General features: G+C 38.3%; 1 protein-coding gene across 1 annotated transcript in view; it reads right to left on the minus strand.

The window, feature by feature from the left end:
- Nucleotides 1–18,000, minus strand: part of PPIL2 (peptidylprolyl isomerase like 2) — a 67,820-nt gene that overhangs the window by 35,429 nt on the left and 14,391 nt on the right. The window contains exons 6-12 of the mRNA XM_048322877.1: nucleotides 17,581–17,632; nucleotides 15,207–15,298; nucleotides 14,414–14,503; nucleotides 5,750–5,825; nucleotides 4,983–5,143; nucleotides 3,356–3,431; nucleotides 2,069–2,175 (exon numbers count right to left, since the gene is read on the minus strand). Coding sequence (XP_048178834.1) covers nucleotides 2,069–2,175; nucleotides 3,356–3,431; nucleotides 4,983–5,143; nucleotides 5,750–5,825; nucleotides 14,414–14,503; nucleotides 15,207–15,298; nucleotides 17,581–17,632 — 654 coding nt within the window. The remainder of the gene's footprint in view (nucleotides 1–2,068; nucleotides 2,176–3,355; nucleotides 3,432–4,982; nucleotides 5,144–5,749; nucleotides 5,826–14,413; nucleotides 14,504–15,206; nucleotides 15,299–17,580; nucleotides 17,633–18,000) is intronic.

Genomic DNA, 18,000 nt, shown 5'->3' on the forward strand with positions numbered 1-18,000 from the left:
CATATTCACAAGCAGGGTGAACTGGAAGTGTTTAACAATGTTTAAATTTTGGCACTTCCCCAATTTCTTTGTTTTTCAGTCTCATTGTAGCTGATCTGTGTATATGTTTGTGACCTCTGCATGTGCTATATGTTTGTAAGATGTTTGCTCTGTCTGCACTGAGCTAACCTCAGTGTGATTCAGGAAAACCAAAGTTAGAAAGCACAAACTCCTTATTTAGTAAAGGGAGAAAAACAAGTGCCTCCCAGAAAGAACTGATTTCAAAGACCGAGGATGATGACCGAAGGTGGATGTTGTGAACACCTCCCTAAAGCAGCAAGTTTTTCCTATTTATTCTAAATATATATCTTTTTCCCCTCTGCAGTGCCAAAGGTCTGCTTAATTCACACAGGTTTAATTGACACAAAGGAACAGATGGCTGGAGGCCAGTGTTTGAGAATGTCTGGTTGTGTAAAACAGCATGCACTTCCAGTGTGTACATGAAGAAGCTTTGTGTGTGAAAGGTAGATAAATAGGAATTCATCTGGAAAAAAAGGAAACACAATGGATATCATACAGGAAGTTTATAATGAGCAATTGAGGCTGGGTCCTGAGGACTGAGCGACACTGGTCACACATGTGGCCAAAAAGCCCACGCTGATAAGAATAGCTGCAGTCAGCCTGCTTTAGCCAGGAGCCAGTTTGAGAACATATGGCAAAACAAATGATTCAATGCAATCTGCTCGTTCTGCCGCTTCCCCTAAATATTGCTGTACTAACATCCTCTGCTTTTTGCCTTATTACAGTGTTACTATTTAAGAGCACGGAAAACACCTGTAGGGATGACAGAGACCTACAGAATTACTAACATGATATGCTGCTGTGGAGATTCTCTTGCTGTTTGCATAGATCAGCTTGAGATGTTTACACTTATCTTGCTTCTTACTCATGTGAGAGAAGGGAACAGAAGGAAAAGCCAGAAGGCTTATGCAGTTTGCTCCTTTTTCTTTCTTGCACACAACAATGAATGCATTCTCCCAGTACATCTGGATTTCACACCAGGCACCCCAGCTCCTACCCAGCATCACTGCCCTTAAACTTTGTGAGGCTCACAAGAAACAGAAGTTTTACCATTTAAACCCCTATTCACATCCTTCAACTTTTTAAAATATCAACTTTCAGGCCTATAATATCCTGAGACAAAAATCTCAGTAAACAATCGAAGGTTTGAAAACGTTTTTCCTTTTATAGAAGTGGCTGTACAAATAAATAAGCAAACACACTACCCAAGCAGTGACGTCTGAGACATCACTGTCACCACAACTCATTCATCTATCAGAAGTCTTGCCATGTTTATTATTTTAAGAGCCACTGAGTTCCCCCAGAATCAGACTGTATATACTATAAAAAACTCCAGTCTGTTGTTTTTTAAAATGAACTTCTCTTAATGGCAAAGGGAAGGTGTTTGAAAACTTGAACTTTTAAGAACTGGGACAAGGGGAAGTAAAAACATATTCTAAGGTTTTCATTTAGGTTTGTTCTATAAAGCTCAGGCTTTAGAAGTAAATTTAAATATTTCTGAGGATCTTAACTACATGGATGCAGACTGACAGACTGCTCTTGGTTTCAGTGAGGTTCTGTCAATAAGCTGCTGTGTAACCTTGGATTATTCCCTCCTCACTGTCTCACTGTGCTCTGCCTTCTCTTTTCTCTCTTCCTTCCTTGTCATTGTTTGGGTCATTAATCCTGACCCTTTGAAGCTCTAAACATGTACTTTGGCATATTGTAGGTAGTCCACTAAAATGATGGGACTACTTACAGAGAACACTTACACATATAGTGTAAATATATATAGTTAATTCATTTATATATATATATATAAATTTTTATATATAGTATTATAAATAAAATTAAATAGAGGTTTAACAACATAGTTTTGTGTATGTATGAAAATACACCAAAAGAACTAGAAGCTAGTTATCTATCTGTATCTACTGCAACTACACATTATTCCTTTCTTTGGACATTTCCACTGTCAGCTCCAATTCTGGTGGTTATCTACAGAGATTCATAGTATGGGGCACGGTACCATATCACAGTGCAGCTCCAAGTTTAGGTCTCCTTTATTAGTGTGAAGTCGCACATATCCCTTCTTCTTCACATACTGGTATCTCACAACATCTTCTTCAATAGCAGCTATATCAAAGCAAAAGACAGTAATTAGCTCTCTGTAAGCTTACTCATTGATCTTTAGAAATCATCAGTAAACAACTCATAGATTCTACTGTCTGACCCCTTCTCCTGGGGTACTGGGTCTTGAGGGATCCTACTCTGCAATTCATCTACGATATCCTCGCATTAATCTCTGTGCAAAACACTTTCCATTATAGTAAACCACCAACTCTTTGAGAACCAACCAAATAATCTATATTTTAAATCCCAGAAGCATTCAGTATTACAAACTATAATTTTCAAGCAACATCTATCAACCACAAACTTTGAAATCAAATTGCTTCTTGTGCTGGAAGCCAAGCAGGTAATCATCAGTCAACCACAAACTGCTGACATACAGAGACCTACCCAGTTCTGAAAATAACTGAAGCTGTTACTGGAGACATTACTGGTAAGTCAAACCAAAGGATCAATCGATGGTGTTTCCATTCCCATTTTGTCAAAATGTCCAGTTAGACAGATATTTTCTATACTCAGTCACCTGCAGATCACTGTAACTTACCAAGTAAAGGAACTGAATTTGGTAAACGCAGTTTTAGCAATGCGTTCAATCTTTGATTAAGTATGTGACATCTAAATTTTAGTGCCCAATTTTGTCAACTGGAAATACTAATGACTCAGTTATTTAACCAATATCCAAACTAAGTAAATCTTATACATTTGTGATTAGGCTGGAGAATAAAAGGAAAACTTTATTGCATTAAAATGCATTTTTGTGTAACCTTGAAAAGCAGTAAACTAAAAGTTACCACCACAAAATTTGCTGTTGTTCTAACCAACAGCAGGGTAGGCCAAAAAGGTGGGCAAGATTTTGTATGGTATTTGAGGAGAGATATTTCATTCCTAACTTAGAAAAGGGGATATGTCACTTTGTCATCCCTGGGCATAGAAATATCTCATTAATTTCCGTTCAAAAGAAGTACCTGTCATTCAAAGCCAAAGCTAGATCATAATTGCTCCATTATTTTCAGAATAAGCTCACTGGAAAGTAAGGATATATCTGGTCTGGGAACACATTTCCACGGCATCAGTACTGACCAATTACCAATGCATTCCTTCAGTCCTCATAAATGTATGGGTGCTAAGGAGCACACTTTAAAACTGGGAAGTAAATAAACAGCTGGTAGGTAGGTAGTTCTGGTACCTGCTTCATGGGTAGTTTCAGGCACCATTGCAGTGGAGGTGAAGGAAGCACTTACAGCCCCAGTGGAATAGTGAGCCTGTTTGCAGAGGAAAAAGCAAGAGAAAAAGACATTAGATCTTAGAATTTGTCTACCAAAGATACTATACAAGCATTAGAAACAATGTCATCCTTCTGAAGGCAGACTTTCTGCTCTAGCTCCTACTGAAAGAAACAAATACCCAGCACAGTGATAATTCTCCATCTGTTGCCTAGATTTGCTCTGATGAAACTGTAGTAAAGGCTGCTCATGCACTGAGCCAAAGGGGCTTAGTGCTTCCACTACAGTTTAATATATCACTATGCAAAGATTCTACTATCAGAATTTATTTGTATGTCCATGGGTGGAGATAGGCAAGGAGTACTTCTGCCAAGACATCTGTAGAAGCCTCCAGTGCTGCTGAGTGAGTGGAAGGAAAATCCAGTGAGCCACAGAGATGCTGTGGGGGAGAGCAAACCAGCCCCCTCCCACAGCCGGCCCTGCTGCATGTAAAGGCACCGTCCCCTGGTTCCCAAGGTCTATTTTGAGCTCTGTAATTCTGCAGATGGGAGATGTTAATGTCACACATGGATTTTGGAGTAAATTACAAAGAGCTAATAAACCCAGAGACAAGTTTAGCAGTTCCAGGGAAATGCCTGTAAGGAGTCCAGGCCAGGTCAATGCTCATTCCATAAGGTTTCCCTGCATCCTAAGCAAGTTTACAGCTATGCCCATCCACGTCATAAGCTGACAATCCCAATTCCCCAACATGTGTAGAGCACAGCCTTGCCTCTGCCCTCTTTTTTCTCCTCCTTACTCATTTTTTTTTTATTGTAACACTACAATGTCTCAAAAAAGGGGGCATTTGTGATCCTACTCCTTGGTCACATACATTCCCTAATCTGTCCCTAAGCCCTCTCATTAAAAGCTGTATGGTGCACTGCTATTAGTTTTCATGTAAGGGTAAACAAAGCCAGTAGGCACACACATTCCAGAATTATTAAAGGACAGAAGAATACTCTCTCTTGCCCGTTTCAAACAGCCTTTGATGTAGGAAATCTAGATGCAGATGAATTGTTTCTCTTGACAACCATGAGCATGCACCTGGAAGAACATCCTTTAAAATATTCCACTAAACCCCTGCATTCCAGTGGAAAAAAAAATGGAGGAGCAGCTGTGGATGATTTATGTATTTGCCCACACTAGAAATTATTCACTTGCACTACCCTTACAGTGTGCTCTCTCTGCCAATAAATGCAGGAAGCAATGATAAACAAACTCAGAGTGAGAGATTACAACCTGGGAAAAAGGTTCTGCCAACACATACATAACCACATCATAAGGATTCTTCCTTCTTACTGTGCTCCACTTCTCAAATGTTTAGGTTGATTTGCAATGATTTAACAAATAGAAACTCACTGACATATACTATGCATGTCTAAGGAATCCTGATATGATTCTCATATTTTCATCTATGACAAATTTCTGTGTGAGAGAAAACAGAAGGAGCAGTGTTTGTTTATACTGCAATACGGCCTCTAAAAAGAAAAACAACTATTACCATTCTTGAAGAAGTCAACCAGTACCAAACTACAAATTGAGTCAACTTACTGCATTCAGCTTATCCACTTTCTTCTTTTCAGGAGCCTTCATAGTAGCTGCTAAAATATCATCGCCTTTGAATTCCTTATAAAGCTCCAGTAAAGTCTCTCGGGTCTCTGTATTTGTATTTTTCAAATAGTAAGATGGATCTAATTTTGCTTTTTCTTCATCTAGGTAAGACAAAGTTAAATCACTCAGAATTAAAAGAAAAACTGTATTTTGTTCTCCTTCAGCTTATTACATATCTAATTACACAATTTTTTTTTAATTCAACTTTTTTTTTTTTAAAATAAAAAGGTCTAGCAACTGTATTTATTCCTACAGACACAGTGACAAATAGCAATGCATAACACTAATGACAGTGTAACCCAAAATACAGCACAATAAATATATGATGTACAAGAAAAAAAAATCAAACCAACTATCATGAAAATTTATTTGAAACCACTAGAAATTATCTAAGTCCATTCAAGTCTTGTAAAATTTTTATAGAACAATAAAGACAAACTACAGTTGGGTACAATATAAACTTCTGTCCTTCATCTCCGCACTGAATGGCCAGGCCTGTGATGCAAAAATCCCTTACTTTGACCAGGTGAATAGAAAGAAATGCTTGCTTGCACAAGATTAAAAAAACCCCAAAATCAGATATGAGCATAGTAAGCTAACCACTGAGAGACGTCCTTCCAGAAAACAGAGTCAATTCCATAACATCATCTTCAGATTTTGCATATTTGGGTTGGTGTTTTCTCAGCCTACCTTCAATTCATCCTTACCTGGATCAATTACTTTTATGTTGTTCTTAACATGAAAGAAGTTTGAGACATTGAACTTATCCAGGTTTGTTGGATCCTGAAAATAATTAAAAAACCTAGTATCAGAGACCTTGGTAGGCACCTATTCCAAGCAACAGACTAGTCCAAAGGGCAGACACCACCATAATAAATAAACAAACAGGGAGAGACAGAATAATTTTCATACTCCCCAAACCACAGAAAGATGGAAAAAATATAAAGCAATCAACCCCAACCAACATCAGCAATGAGTCTGTTCACAGCAGACTCCTTAGGGATCTGGAATTCAGTTCCAAACATAATATTACACATATATCACCCACAGAAGTTACCACCAGAGCTCAGCTGAGTCTACCCTATCCTAGTGAGGAGCAAGAACAATGCAATTCCCTGGTTCTTTCCTTTGTTCTGAGCTTTGGTTTAAGATCTATGCAAATGCACATAAGCTATCTCCTGCTATTTATAACCCTGGGCCTGATTTGCACATGCTCTGTGAACTTTTGCAATGCATTTCAAAATACAAATAAAACCTCAGAGCAAGTCTCTGCAGTAAGAACTGTTTTGACAGTTGTTTTTTTCACTAGTGCTTACAGAACTATGTTTAAAAATAATGGGAAAAAAATGCTATTATGAAAATTCAATTTAGTGACCACTGGAGGAAAACAGCAGAAACACACAGTCCATTAACTGTGATTCTTTATGCTATCTCTAGGCAACTTTCTGCAGAACTTTGACCTTTTGTTAGAGAGAATGAGACAAGGAATGCCTACTGGTGATCTAGGTTACTTTATACTATTATTAAACAGTCTTTAATCCTCTCTTTACAATGACTTCAAGGTTTTCGCCTCAAGCTCCTCTGCAGCACAGAAAGGTCAAAACATCAGTCCAGGACACCCAGTCACTTATGGAAAGTCTGTCTTACAGAAAACAATTCAAACTTTCAAATAGCAAAGTAACAAAATAATATGCAATAGTTTCTAGTTCAGGATAAAACAATGCAACATACTATGCAAAGAACTGTGCCCTAACATGAATAGTATTATATATATTATCCTAAAAAATTTAACAAAGCTTCTCAGACTACCACAGTTGATAAAAAGTTTGAGAATTTAATCTCTGCCAGAAGTAATGCTTAATACAAGCTGAGCTGCTAGCTCCATAATTTATAAAATGATCTAATTATGCCTTTCATTCATCCCTGAAATGGTATGCTTCCACCAGAGAGTACATTTTTAGTTTTATTGCTGGTAGTAAAACCAAAACACATTTATGAAATCAAGCTGTGTGATTCTCCACCTTAGTGTGACCTCCTGGCTTTCTGCTGTCCCCTTTCCTAACCACCAGATAATAATTTTCTATTGTTTCCTGTCCCACTATACCACTCCAATAGATCTTCATCAAGACAAAAAAACCCGCCCAAAAATTACATCTTTAAAATCTTGCTTTAGAAACAATCTTTAAATAAAACTATTAAGAAACAGGAAATTTGGATCTATTTTTTAGCCATTTTTCTTTCCTCTGACACCAGCACTCAGGTGTATTTATTATTTATTACTTTACATACATATTTATATATGTGTGAATAGAGATGATTTTGACTCTTGCTTTCTGACAGTCAACAAGATGCATGGAGAAAGATTGGAGAAAGAACTCAGTGTGTTTTCACAAGACATTTTCACTCCCAAATACTCCGCAGCAATCATGAGCTGCAGCTTTCCAAGACAGCAATCATTGCCCTGCACATAAATGTACTACCTCAAAAGGTGAAGGAAGGAAGCACTGCTTACCCTTTCAGGAAAGGGAAAAAATATCTGTGTATTAATATTAATAGAGATAAATGGATTTATAGCAATCCATGTCTGCAGTTCATGGCAAAACTGAAGGGCAAGACTGACTCCTGAAACCAATTTTTCATGGACAGGAGGAAAGGCAGCAGTAAAAATGAAACAGAAAACACCTTCATGATGTTCTTCTAAATAAAGCTTCTTCATATATTGATTTATTGATTGTTTAAAAATAAATAAAGGACATCACAACTGCCAGTGTCTTACAAAACCCTGTGCTCAGGGTACCACAAATCAGATTAGTCCACACAGTTTCACAGGCACAGTTCATTCAAACATCTGTGTGGCTTAACCAGCCGAATCACAGGCATCGAGCACCTCCAGCAAAATGTTTACAGTCTCTTTCCTTGCAAGGGGTTTCTCAGGGCTCTCCAAATCACCACCAGCCCCTGCTTTGCAATGCATCCATTACCGTATGAAGGACAGCAGAGGCCAAAGGCTCCTGCTCCTTGCAGACCAGCTGTCCATCTGCCCTCTGGGAGATCTGAACTCCAAACCCCAGAACTGTGACCCAGGTCCTCTGTACAAGGTCCTCCCATCACATCCACGTGGGCCATCTGTTCCAATAGAAGCCTTGACAAAGGTTTGGTTTACAGTGTTGTCCCTTGTATTCCTGGTTCTGCAAAGCAAGAGTCTCACCACACATCCAGAAGGGGGACAACCCACACTCCTACCCCAAAAGAGATTTCCCTCTGGCAGTGGAAGAGCCCCTCAAAAATAGTTCCTCAAATTGAAATTTGAGTATCATCTTGTACAGGACACCTAGGACATGTTTATTCCTCCCTCTAAAATACAGCATCTTGATATACTAAGAGAAGTTCAATCAGAATTAGTTTGATTAGAATTAGTGTGAATTTGAATTAGCATACTGTGAAAGAACTGCAGTGAATATTAAGTCAAACACAGAACACCAGTTGCTTCTACCTGACCCCAAGAGCACAAACACCTCTGACCAGTCCAACCTGTGCTGCAGAAGACACAAACCATTTCCTAACCAAGTCCTACAACACAAGAGACACATTTTTTAAAGGTAAGACTATGAAAATTTTGTAATTTTGCACAGTCTTTAGACATATCACTTCAGGAAGAAAACTGTCTAAACACTAATAACTAGCCTGCCAAGCTCCTCTCATTGCATCCATGACAGTTACTGGGCACAAAATCAGAGCAGTCCAAACAAGATGCCACAGGGATGGGCAGACAGACATACTCACATTGTCAAAGCCTCAAGCTCTCATCAATTACTTGCCTCTCCTGGTCAGAGAAAGGCTGGACTCATGGGGATGTTCCCAATCCTGTTAAGATTAAGGCCTGGGGCCCAAAGACCTAAAGAAATAATTTCTGTGTAAGTGCCCAGAAACCAGAAAGGAAGATGAACCATGGCCTACTTTTGTTTGCCTTAGCATGTTTAAAAATACGTATTCAGAACACCATGGTTGGCAGTCTCAGGGTTTTTCTTACTAAGGTTACGAACCATAAACTTTAGTTTAGCAAATTACTAGCACAGATATAGACTTCAAAGGGTTGCTAACTATCATCACTGTTAAAAATCTCCTATTTAATGTTTTCCTGAAAGCTGAGGTCTGAAAACAATCTCAAGTTTTATTCCACTCGTTTTTTCCCAGTAATTTTCTGGGAAATTTTTGGGAAATTTTTACCTACTTAGGGAAACAGCTTGAAGTCTGCTAATCTTAAGCGCCACATACAACCCCCCAAAAAGCAAGTTAAAACCAGCAGGTTTACACTGTGTGATTTCTTTTAGCCCTGATTTCTCTCTTACCATTTGGCTGGCCATGCTGCATCCCTAATTATCCTCAGGACTGTCACCCTCATATGCCGACCATGTCCCACTTCTTTACCTGCTACTCTGCACATCCATTGGTGCAGGATTCTCCCTCACAGAGACCTCACCCACAGCCGTGAGGAAATCTGCTCTGACCTTCTGTCACACAAAGAGCAAACGAGGAATAGCTGAGGAGTGAAATATCAATTAACACTGTGCAGCTCAGCTACCTCCAGCTCTGCTCATTACGTGCTTCCTGCCACAAATGTCAGTGGTGTTTAACAGCTTGTTGGGAGCCATGTCTTGTCCACAGCTGATTAGGTTATATAGAAACAATAAAACTGACATAAGGAAGCACATAACAGTATAAGGCTTTTTCCCCCTATAACAGCAGCAAACCTGTTAGCATTTACCCAGACTTGGTGTTTTCTTCTCTTCCTCCCCCCATTTCTGCAGTACAAAGAAGATGCATTTGTTAGCCTGCATCTACCAGGGAAGGCTCTCTGCAGGCTGCCACCAGAGCACTGTGCCTGTTACCCCTGGCACAGCAGGGCAGGGGCTTCATTGCAATTCATTCAGCAAGGAGGAATCTCCCACGTGTGCCTCTGCCTCACCTGCAGCACTGCCACTGAGTACAGCCACACTTGTCATTAAATCCCCTGCCAGCACACAGCTCAGCAATAGCTTCGAAGAGTTTCCAGAGCAGGAATAATTTCTGCTGTATCCTCACAAACTTAAGTTTGTTTCTTGTTTGTGAACAGAGCCACAGTGGAGGATGACATATTGACAGGGTGCTAAAGGGGAAATTGTTCTTCACTCCTCTGAACACTTCCTACCAAATGGGATGTGAAAGCTGGGTATTTCAGCATTCTTACTTTGCTCTCCTCAGGACCTCTCACGCTTGCTGGGATGGGAAGTCCACCAACGTGTCCAGCAAAGCACTACCTGACCCTGTTCCTCTCTCCACACTGAGCTGGGGCAGACACTTGCTTCAGCCTGCCTGGTGTTATATGGGGGAATTCAGATGACAGGTATTTATGTGCTTGCCATTAAGTTCCACATCATTACACAAAGAATAATTTGTATGATATAGGACTGAAACACAATGCAATTTACATTCACATAAATAAATAATAATTTCTACCAGACTGTTGACCAGATTTTGTCATAAAGATTTGACAGCAGATATTGAAATCTAGCACTCAATCCCTCAAAAATTTAACTTGGAAGATAATTTCAAATTAGGTTAAACATTTAAACTGAATACTAGCTTAAAACCAGTAAAATATAGGACTGGAAGAATCACCTAGTTCTGCACTGAGGTCTAATGTAATATTATTTCAAAAGCTGTGCTCAATCCTACCTTGAAACCAATTGCAAAGTGAAACGATGAACATCAATGAACCAGAATGGCAAGCAGAAGAGGGAGGTAAGAACACTGCAAACAAGTGTTAACAATATCAGCTTTTCCATTACAGACACCCTGTCCCCACAGATCTCCAAGTGCTTTACATCCTGCCTTACCCATTAAGTGTAACTAATTAATCTTACAGTACTAGAGTTGTCTGTCAGCTGGGAACACATTCCTGACATTTTCAAGGGATGCTGAGTTAGGCTGAGCTGATCATCTTTCAAGGTAAAGAATATAAGTGGGTTTAAAGTTCTGAGAAACACAGACAACATACATACAGCATATTCCATTTAAAAGAGATATGAACCAGTACAGTTGGGAGAAAAATTATCTGAAATAATGATAAACTGCAAGGAGAGAGAAACTTGGAAAAATGTAAGACCTGCACTGCAGAAGATGGAAAACCTGACTTAAGTTTGTAGCAAGATCACAAAGCTAAGAAAAGGAAATTTAAATTTTAGTGTAAAGAGCTACAGTCTAAAAAACCCAGTCATACTGGGAGTGCTGTATCTAGGAAGGGTATCATATGGAATAATGTCATGTGCATTTCTGTCATCATCAGCAAGATGCTAAACTAGAATCCGTGACTTCTTCCGCCTCAACAACTCCATTCCAGTACTGGTAATGTATCTTGCACACTAGGACATGGTATTACTCTTTACCTCCTGCCCTGACTGGCTGGATAATATGGCCATATGCTGATGAAAAACTGCCATGCTCCACCCCAGGATATTTGCATTTCAACAGGGGAAAAAGCAATTTCTGTATATGGACTACACGTAGGAAGCACTGCGGATTCCTTTACAAAGAGAAACACATCTTAGACCTAAGACGGTATTATTAACAACTAAAGCTGTGATTCTGCTTTTTTTAGTTTTAAATTAAAAAAAAAAAAGTTGTCCTTTTTAACAAGTAAATAGCACATAAATAACTGCTACTAAATTCAAAGCGACCAGATGAGATGGTGCTTAGCAGAAAAGATAACAGGGTGGATTATGACTTGTGTTTGAATAATGTTTAGCACCAAGAACAGGAAAAGCACATTATGCAATTCTGTCTCTTCTGAAAAGAGCAAATCTTTTTTGTTTTGTTTTTAATTATATATATTAGGAGAGAGAAGCCAAGTTTGAGGTCAATTGCTATTCTGGTAAAATCCAAGCAGATGTAGGATTGTCCTTTATGTATCAATAAGGAAAAATGTGATCATACAAATAATCTGTAAAGATACATCATTCCTATTTTCCACTTACCATGTTGTATTTCACTACCAAACACAGGTACCCCATCTGTTTCCTAGGACATTCAGAGTCAGCCTCTGGAAATGCTATTTTCTATTGCTAAACACAGCTATTACAGACAGCCCTATTCAGATGCTCTTTGCAAAGTAAAGAATGTTTTTAATAGCAACTTCCTTTATATCTACTTTTTTGCCAAACAGCAGGGTCAGTGATACCAACTCACTCTCAATTCCAGCTCTCTTGGATACCGCAGCACACAATTTACATGGGGGAATGAGAAAACAGCGAAGTGATAAATTTCAACACAGAACTGAAAGGTTTTTAAGAGAAGGAGGAATTGGGGTAGAGCTCTGAAACACAACAGATTGCAGTCATGAACTCTGGCTAAGAAACAGAGCCACAGGTGGTGGAGCTTGGCAGTGTGAAGCCTGAAGCCACCACGCTGCCTGCAGTGCTGTCAACAAGAGAGCTTGTAGAGGAGACATCAGTCTGTCTTTCAATAATTTATATGAAGAAAACACTGTGAGAAAATAACAACACATTTCTCTACCACATATACTTAAGCAATTCTAATATCCATGCTAGTCATGCCACTTCAGGTTGAATCCTGGCCTCAACAGAGCAAGTCAGGGTAGGGCAGTATTTGAATAGGAAAAAATCAAGTTACATGTGCAAGTTTGCAGTGGCTGTTGGGCAGTGCAGTAAATGGCTCTCACTTCTCCTTCAACAGCCTGAAGCCATTTTAGACTGTTTGTTAAAAATAACTCTGAAAAACATATTTAAAACCCGATCTGGTAAAAGGTCAAATTTTATCTGGTCAACAGCATTCAGATGGTCAAATCTCTTGCAGTCCAATCCCAAGATGGGGGTGTCTTTGCTATTTCTAACCTTATTTAAGAAGAGTGTAGCACAAGACTGTACACTGCAGAAGTTAACACCAATCCATAATGAACTGTTTACTTAAGAGGATCAAATCTACTCACACATTATGAACATCACCCTAAATGGAGGTGGGAGAGGTGCAGGCAATGTGTGACTGTGACCTTGGACTGCACAACTACCAGAATCTACTTAGTCTCATATTAGACATATTCCTCCAAACAAAACAGAAGCCCAACATGTCAAGAGGGAAGATGAAAAATATTGATAAAAACTCACATAGGGAATGACTAAATTTTTAGATGTTGCACTTTGAGATTTAGCGGACTAGAGCAGCTGTGAAAAATCAAAACTAGGCAAGTAACAGGAAGACACTCTTTATACATACATTCAATTCCAACCCTACAAAACATACCAAAATATTTTTTTAGCAACTGCACATTTCAATTATTTGTCCAAAATAACTTGGTTTTCCATACGGGTACACAGACACATTTTTAGACACTTGTCTTTTTTTACTTTTCCAAATCTATTAGCAACCATGCAGTTACACAGAAATAACATTCTGTTGGGAGCTTTCAATCTGAAAAAAAAGCTGTATTTTTTGCATCCATTGGAATAAAAACATTTTACTTTGTTGCTTTAGCTTGAACAGCAACAAGCCCAAAGGAACAGAGGAAAAATATTTAAAAACATGCTGTTAAGCACTGGGAGTAGGGAAGAAGGGCTACGCTTTATTTAAATTTAGACATAAATGAAAAATATTTTTCTATTTGAATTAGACTGTATTAGTCTTGGCTAGTGGCAATTAAGAGTTCATGAGATGCATACTAACTCATGATTTCAATAATAATGATCCTAGAATATTTTTTCCCCTGTTTTGAAACCATGCAAGCTTAAAAGTACCTATTTTTAAACAAAAGATTTAGATCTTTTGATATGAAACTTTATCTGTAAATAACTATCTTTTACACTGTAAAATTTACAATGCTCTTTTAATTTAGGTTTTAATTTTCTTAAAATCAGCAAAGAACCAACATTGGTATCTATTAAGAAGAAAAACATTCCAAACAAGTAATTAGAGAAAATCCTCTGGTTTGCTGCTTGTTTGATTCTACATTTAGAGAAACATTCCATGGAAAACACTTTTCTGAAGCTTTGACTCTTTTATACATCATTGAAAGAGTAAGACAGACAATCCACTTCAGTCTTAATGCAACATGTCCAGTTCCTAAAAGTTTAAATACTTTACATTCTAAACATTGTTTCTTTTGATACCACAGGCCACGTGGGGCAACTTACTACTCTTCCAGATTGTTATATGGCATCTTTGTGACTCATCTGGATAACAAAGAAAATACAGCAAAGTTTTTCTGTTCAGTGACTCTAGTTTCCTACCAGAACAGTGTACAAATGCTACAACAGTAGCATTTCACCCTCTGCAAAAAAAAAAGCTGTATGGTGTGAGGTGTAAGAGAAAGAAAAGGTTACCTGCAGTGTGACGATGTCTTGCCGAGTGAAAGGCTCATCTGTCAGGAGATCCTTGTAGCTCTTCGGTTTTATGTTCAGCTGCTCAACTGCCTAACAGCCAGGCAAAGGACACAGACAGCAAAAATCAGATTCTCGTGTGTAAATGTTACAAGTAAATATGTGATATCAATAAAATCTTGAAGTACACATCATAAAGAAAACAACACTGGATATGGATTCATTAATTGAAGGATTTCTTTGCTACTGAAAAAATAAATAAACCTGCTTTTACAGTAAGGATTATACAAAGAAGTCACGATTAAAATTCCACTTGGGTTCACATAAATGTTCACAAAACATGAATAAAAATGCAGTTTAAGTGTCCATTAAGGCATTTTTTCTCCTATTCCCCCAGCTCCAGCTAAAATGCTCTTTTTCATTCACTGATATGAATAGAAATGAGGCAATTTGTGTTTTTGTGATGACACTGTATCAAAAAGAAGACAACAGAAAATTTGGCTATTATTTCAACTGAGGAGCATGTAAGAGCTACTTATTTTGAAATACAAGATTCAGTACATGCAGATTAACTTAAGGTTTTAGAAATATTATTTAATTCATATTCTGAAGTTGTTCCTATTTTGAAGGCTAAAGTTGGACAACAATTTGTGAAGTTAGTTCATCTCCCTGTCCTTTAATTTCCCTGGCTGTAAAACAAGAATAAAATTTACCTGTATTTCTAAACCATTTTGTGATCTTTACTGAAATGCACCAAGTATAAAATAGTAGTAATGGAATGCAACAGAGAACCTACCTCATAGGCAAACACATTTCCAGTAGTCTTGATGGCCACAATATGGGAGTTATTGGTAAATACAGTAAACAGCACTGGACAGTGATACTTGCCTGATAGAGGGAAAAAAGTTTAAATTTCACACGAAGACCTGTAACTGTTTTGAAACAGCTAATTTCTCTGATCTCTGTGGATGATATTTACATTAATTTTTAATATAAAGTGTAACTTCAGTGCGTATTCAATGGTGTTTCAACAACGTTTTGATTCTCCAATGACAGAAAAGGTGCTAGAAAAAGTAACAGTTAAGAGAACTATAAAACAAGCAAGGAAAATGCAGTTCTGAAATCTATTGCCTTCAATCCCCCAACACGGAACTTTGTCCAGCTTGCTTGATACTTATGAAATACCACAGTACAATTGCTACTGTTGTAATCAAAGATCTATTGATAACATGAGCCTGTACCTTGTAACGAGTCCAGTGCTCTGTATCACTCTTGTTTATGAATAGAAGCACCTTGTTCCAGGAATAAAAGTTTAGCTTACAGCCTACAGAAAAGTTCACAACAGCTGTTGTGCTTTAAGCAGGGGGAGCATTTTGTATTCAAATGTGGCAAGCAGAATGCCATTAAATCTGAACACGTTACTCAATAAGGTACCCAGCTTCTGCTCTAATCAAGCTGTGAATTTTCCCAGGAGGGTCAGCACAAATATTAAGCAAGTCAACAGCAAGCAAACTGATGGGAGGCAATGTAGGAGGAAAAAGAAAAATGTCTGGATAATCTCAGCAGAAAGCAATTAGAAGAAGGTTATTAATACTTGATCAGTTTGCTAGACCTGGGGGTTCAAGTGAGATTTTTGAAATAAGTTGAGCCTATTTGGTTCTTTTTTTCCTAGTTACCATTTGAAAATCAAAGTTGGGCCTATTTGGTTCTTGTTTTTCAAATTACCATTTGAAAATCAAAACCAGCAGGGAGGCCAGAACAGGCTGCTCCCAGCACCTGTGAGGACAGGGGAGGCAAACACTTAGAGAGACTGTGCTCACTGTGCCATCAGAGGCAGCTCTGCCTCCCTGCCTAAGTCAAAGCTGAGGACACTTTTGTTAATGCCACCAGGGCTGAAGGAAAGCCATTGCCACAAGGGACTGAAACTCAAGAAGTTTAGAAAGGGATTTTTGGAAGCGGCATCAGGGTATGGCCCAACTGATGGATACAGAAACACTCTGGTAAAATGTGAGGCCTTGTTCCAGCTTCATAAAAAAGAGCAAGTCACCATATTCTCAGTTCTAGGACAAGCAAAACTACTGAGGGCACACACATGTTGATCGGGATAGAAGGTACTCAACTCATAAGTGATCACTAAATGTGAGAAACTGCAATGTCCAAAGACCTTTTGCATCATATTTCTGTGTGAACAGAGAAGATCCTACATATGTAGCAACCATTCCACATCTTACAATTTAAAGAAAAGTTTGCTGATAGACAGAAATGCAACATTTAATTTTTGTCTTTCGTTGCATTTTCCCGTGATTGGTTAATGACACAGAATGCACCTTTTTAAGGAAAAGGCTTCTAAGACTGTATGGCTGTTGTCATTCCACCCCAGCATTATGAACTGGACTTCTTCAGGGAAAGCACAATGTCATGGTATCTTTCAAAAGCTTTGGCCACACTGACTGTTGATCAATTTTTAACACCCTGCTCTTGAGACAGATGGAACACAAGGTGCAGAAGAAATCTATCAGCTACAGAAAAGAGCTTGTAATCCACAGATTTTGGTAAAATAAGGAGACAGACACTCCAGAATTTTATTCCCACCTAATCTTTGCCATTCTCATTTCAAAGAAATCATTATCTGCTTTGTAGAAGATGAATTCATCTCCACTCTTCTCTTTTGTTCCTACCATGCTCTCTTAGGAAGCAGATTTTATATCTTGCAGAAATAAAACTCGAGGCAACTGTCTTGTGTGCTTCTATTCATAAAATCCCACGTGTTCATTTAAGTCTAATCCCTTTTATAAACAAAAAGCTGTTCAAAACCAAGTGAACAGCAAATATTGCCACAGGCAAGTTAGAAATAAGATAACATTACAGAAATTTCACTCTTTCTGATTCTTTCCTTAAAGTAAACAGTACCTTAGTGCAGTAGCAGCTATAGTAAAGTGAAATTGCTGAATAATTTACAGCTCCCCAGTGTAAAGAAAAAGAGAAATGGAACTTTGAAGGTAAACATATCACTCACAAGAAGCAATTACTCTACTCAAAAAACAAAAACCATGATAGAGAACACAAACTACTTAAGTTCACCATGAGGTAAGGCAAACCAGAATTTATTGAAGAACTCATTAAGGAAAAAAAACCAACAAAACACCACCACAGAAAATGACTGCACTTACCTTCACTGTTTTTAGCAAAATTCAGTTTTATAAGTGATTTGGCATCCAGTTTCTAAAGAAAATAAAGCATTAAAAAGATTAATCACAACAGAATGTAACCATGGAAATAAGAGGAAACTGTAACATCACTGTTAGGACTTTAATAGTACATAATTTATTAATAATATATTGCAAGTCGTCTGAATCATCAGAACCCTGGGAATTCAAGTCACAGACAGCCCACAAAAACAAGGCTCAGGGAGCCTGAGAACTGGGATACATTTGTTTACAGGGCTGTATTTGACACAGTACAGTGCTAACCATGGGGAATCAGCTCAAGGAGTTGCACAACTCTTAGCACAGACTGAAAAGGGAGTTTGCATGAAAAGCTAAGAGGCAAAGATCATCACTGCTGATAAGAAAGGGCAATTCAGCAGGGAC

This window comes from Corvus hawaiiensis, chromosome 18, assembly GCF_020740725.1.
Source record: "Corvus hawaiiensis isolate bCorHaw1 chromosome 18, bCorHaw1.pri.cur, whole genome shotgun sequence".
In the NCBI taxonomy this organism is placed as follows: domain Eukaryota; kingdom Metazoa; phylum Chordata; class Aves; order Passeriformes; family Corvidae; genus Corvus; species Corvus hawaiiensis.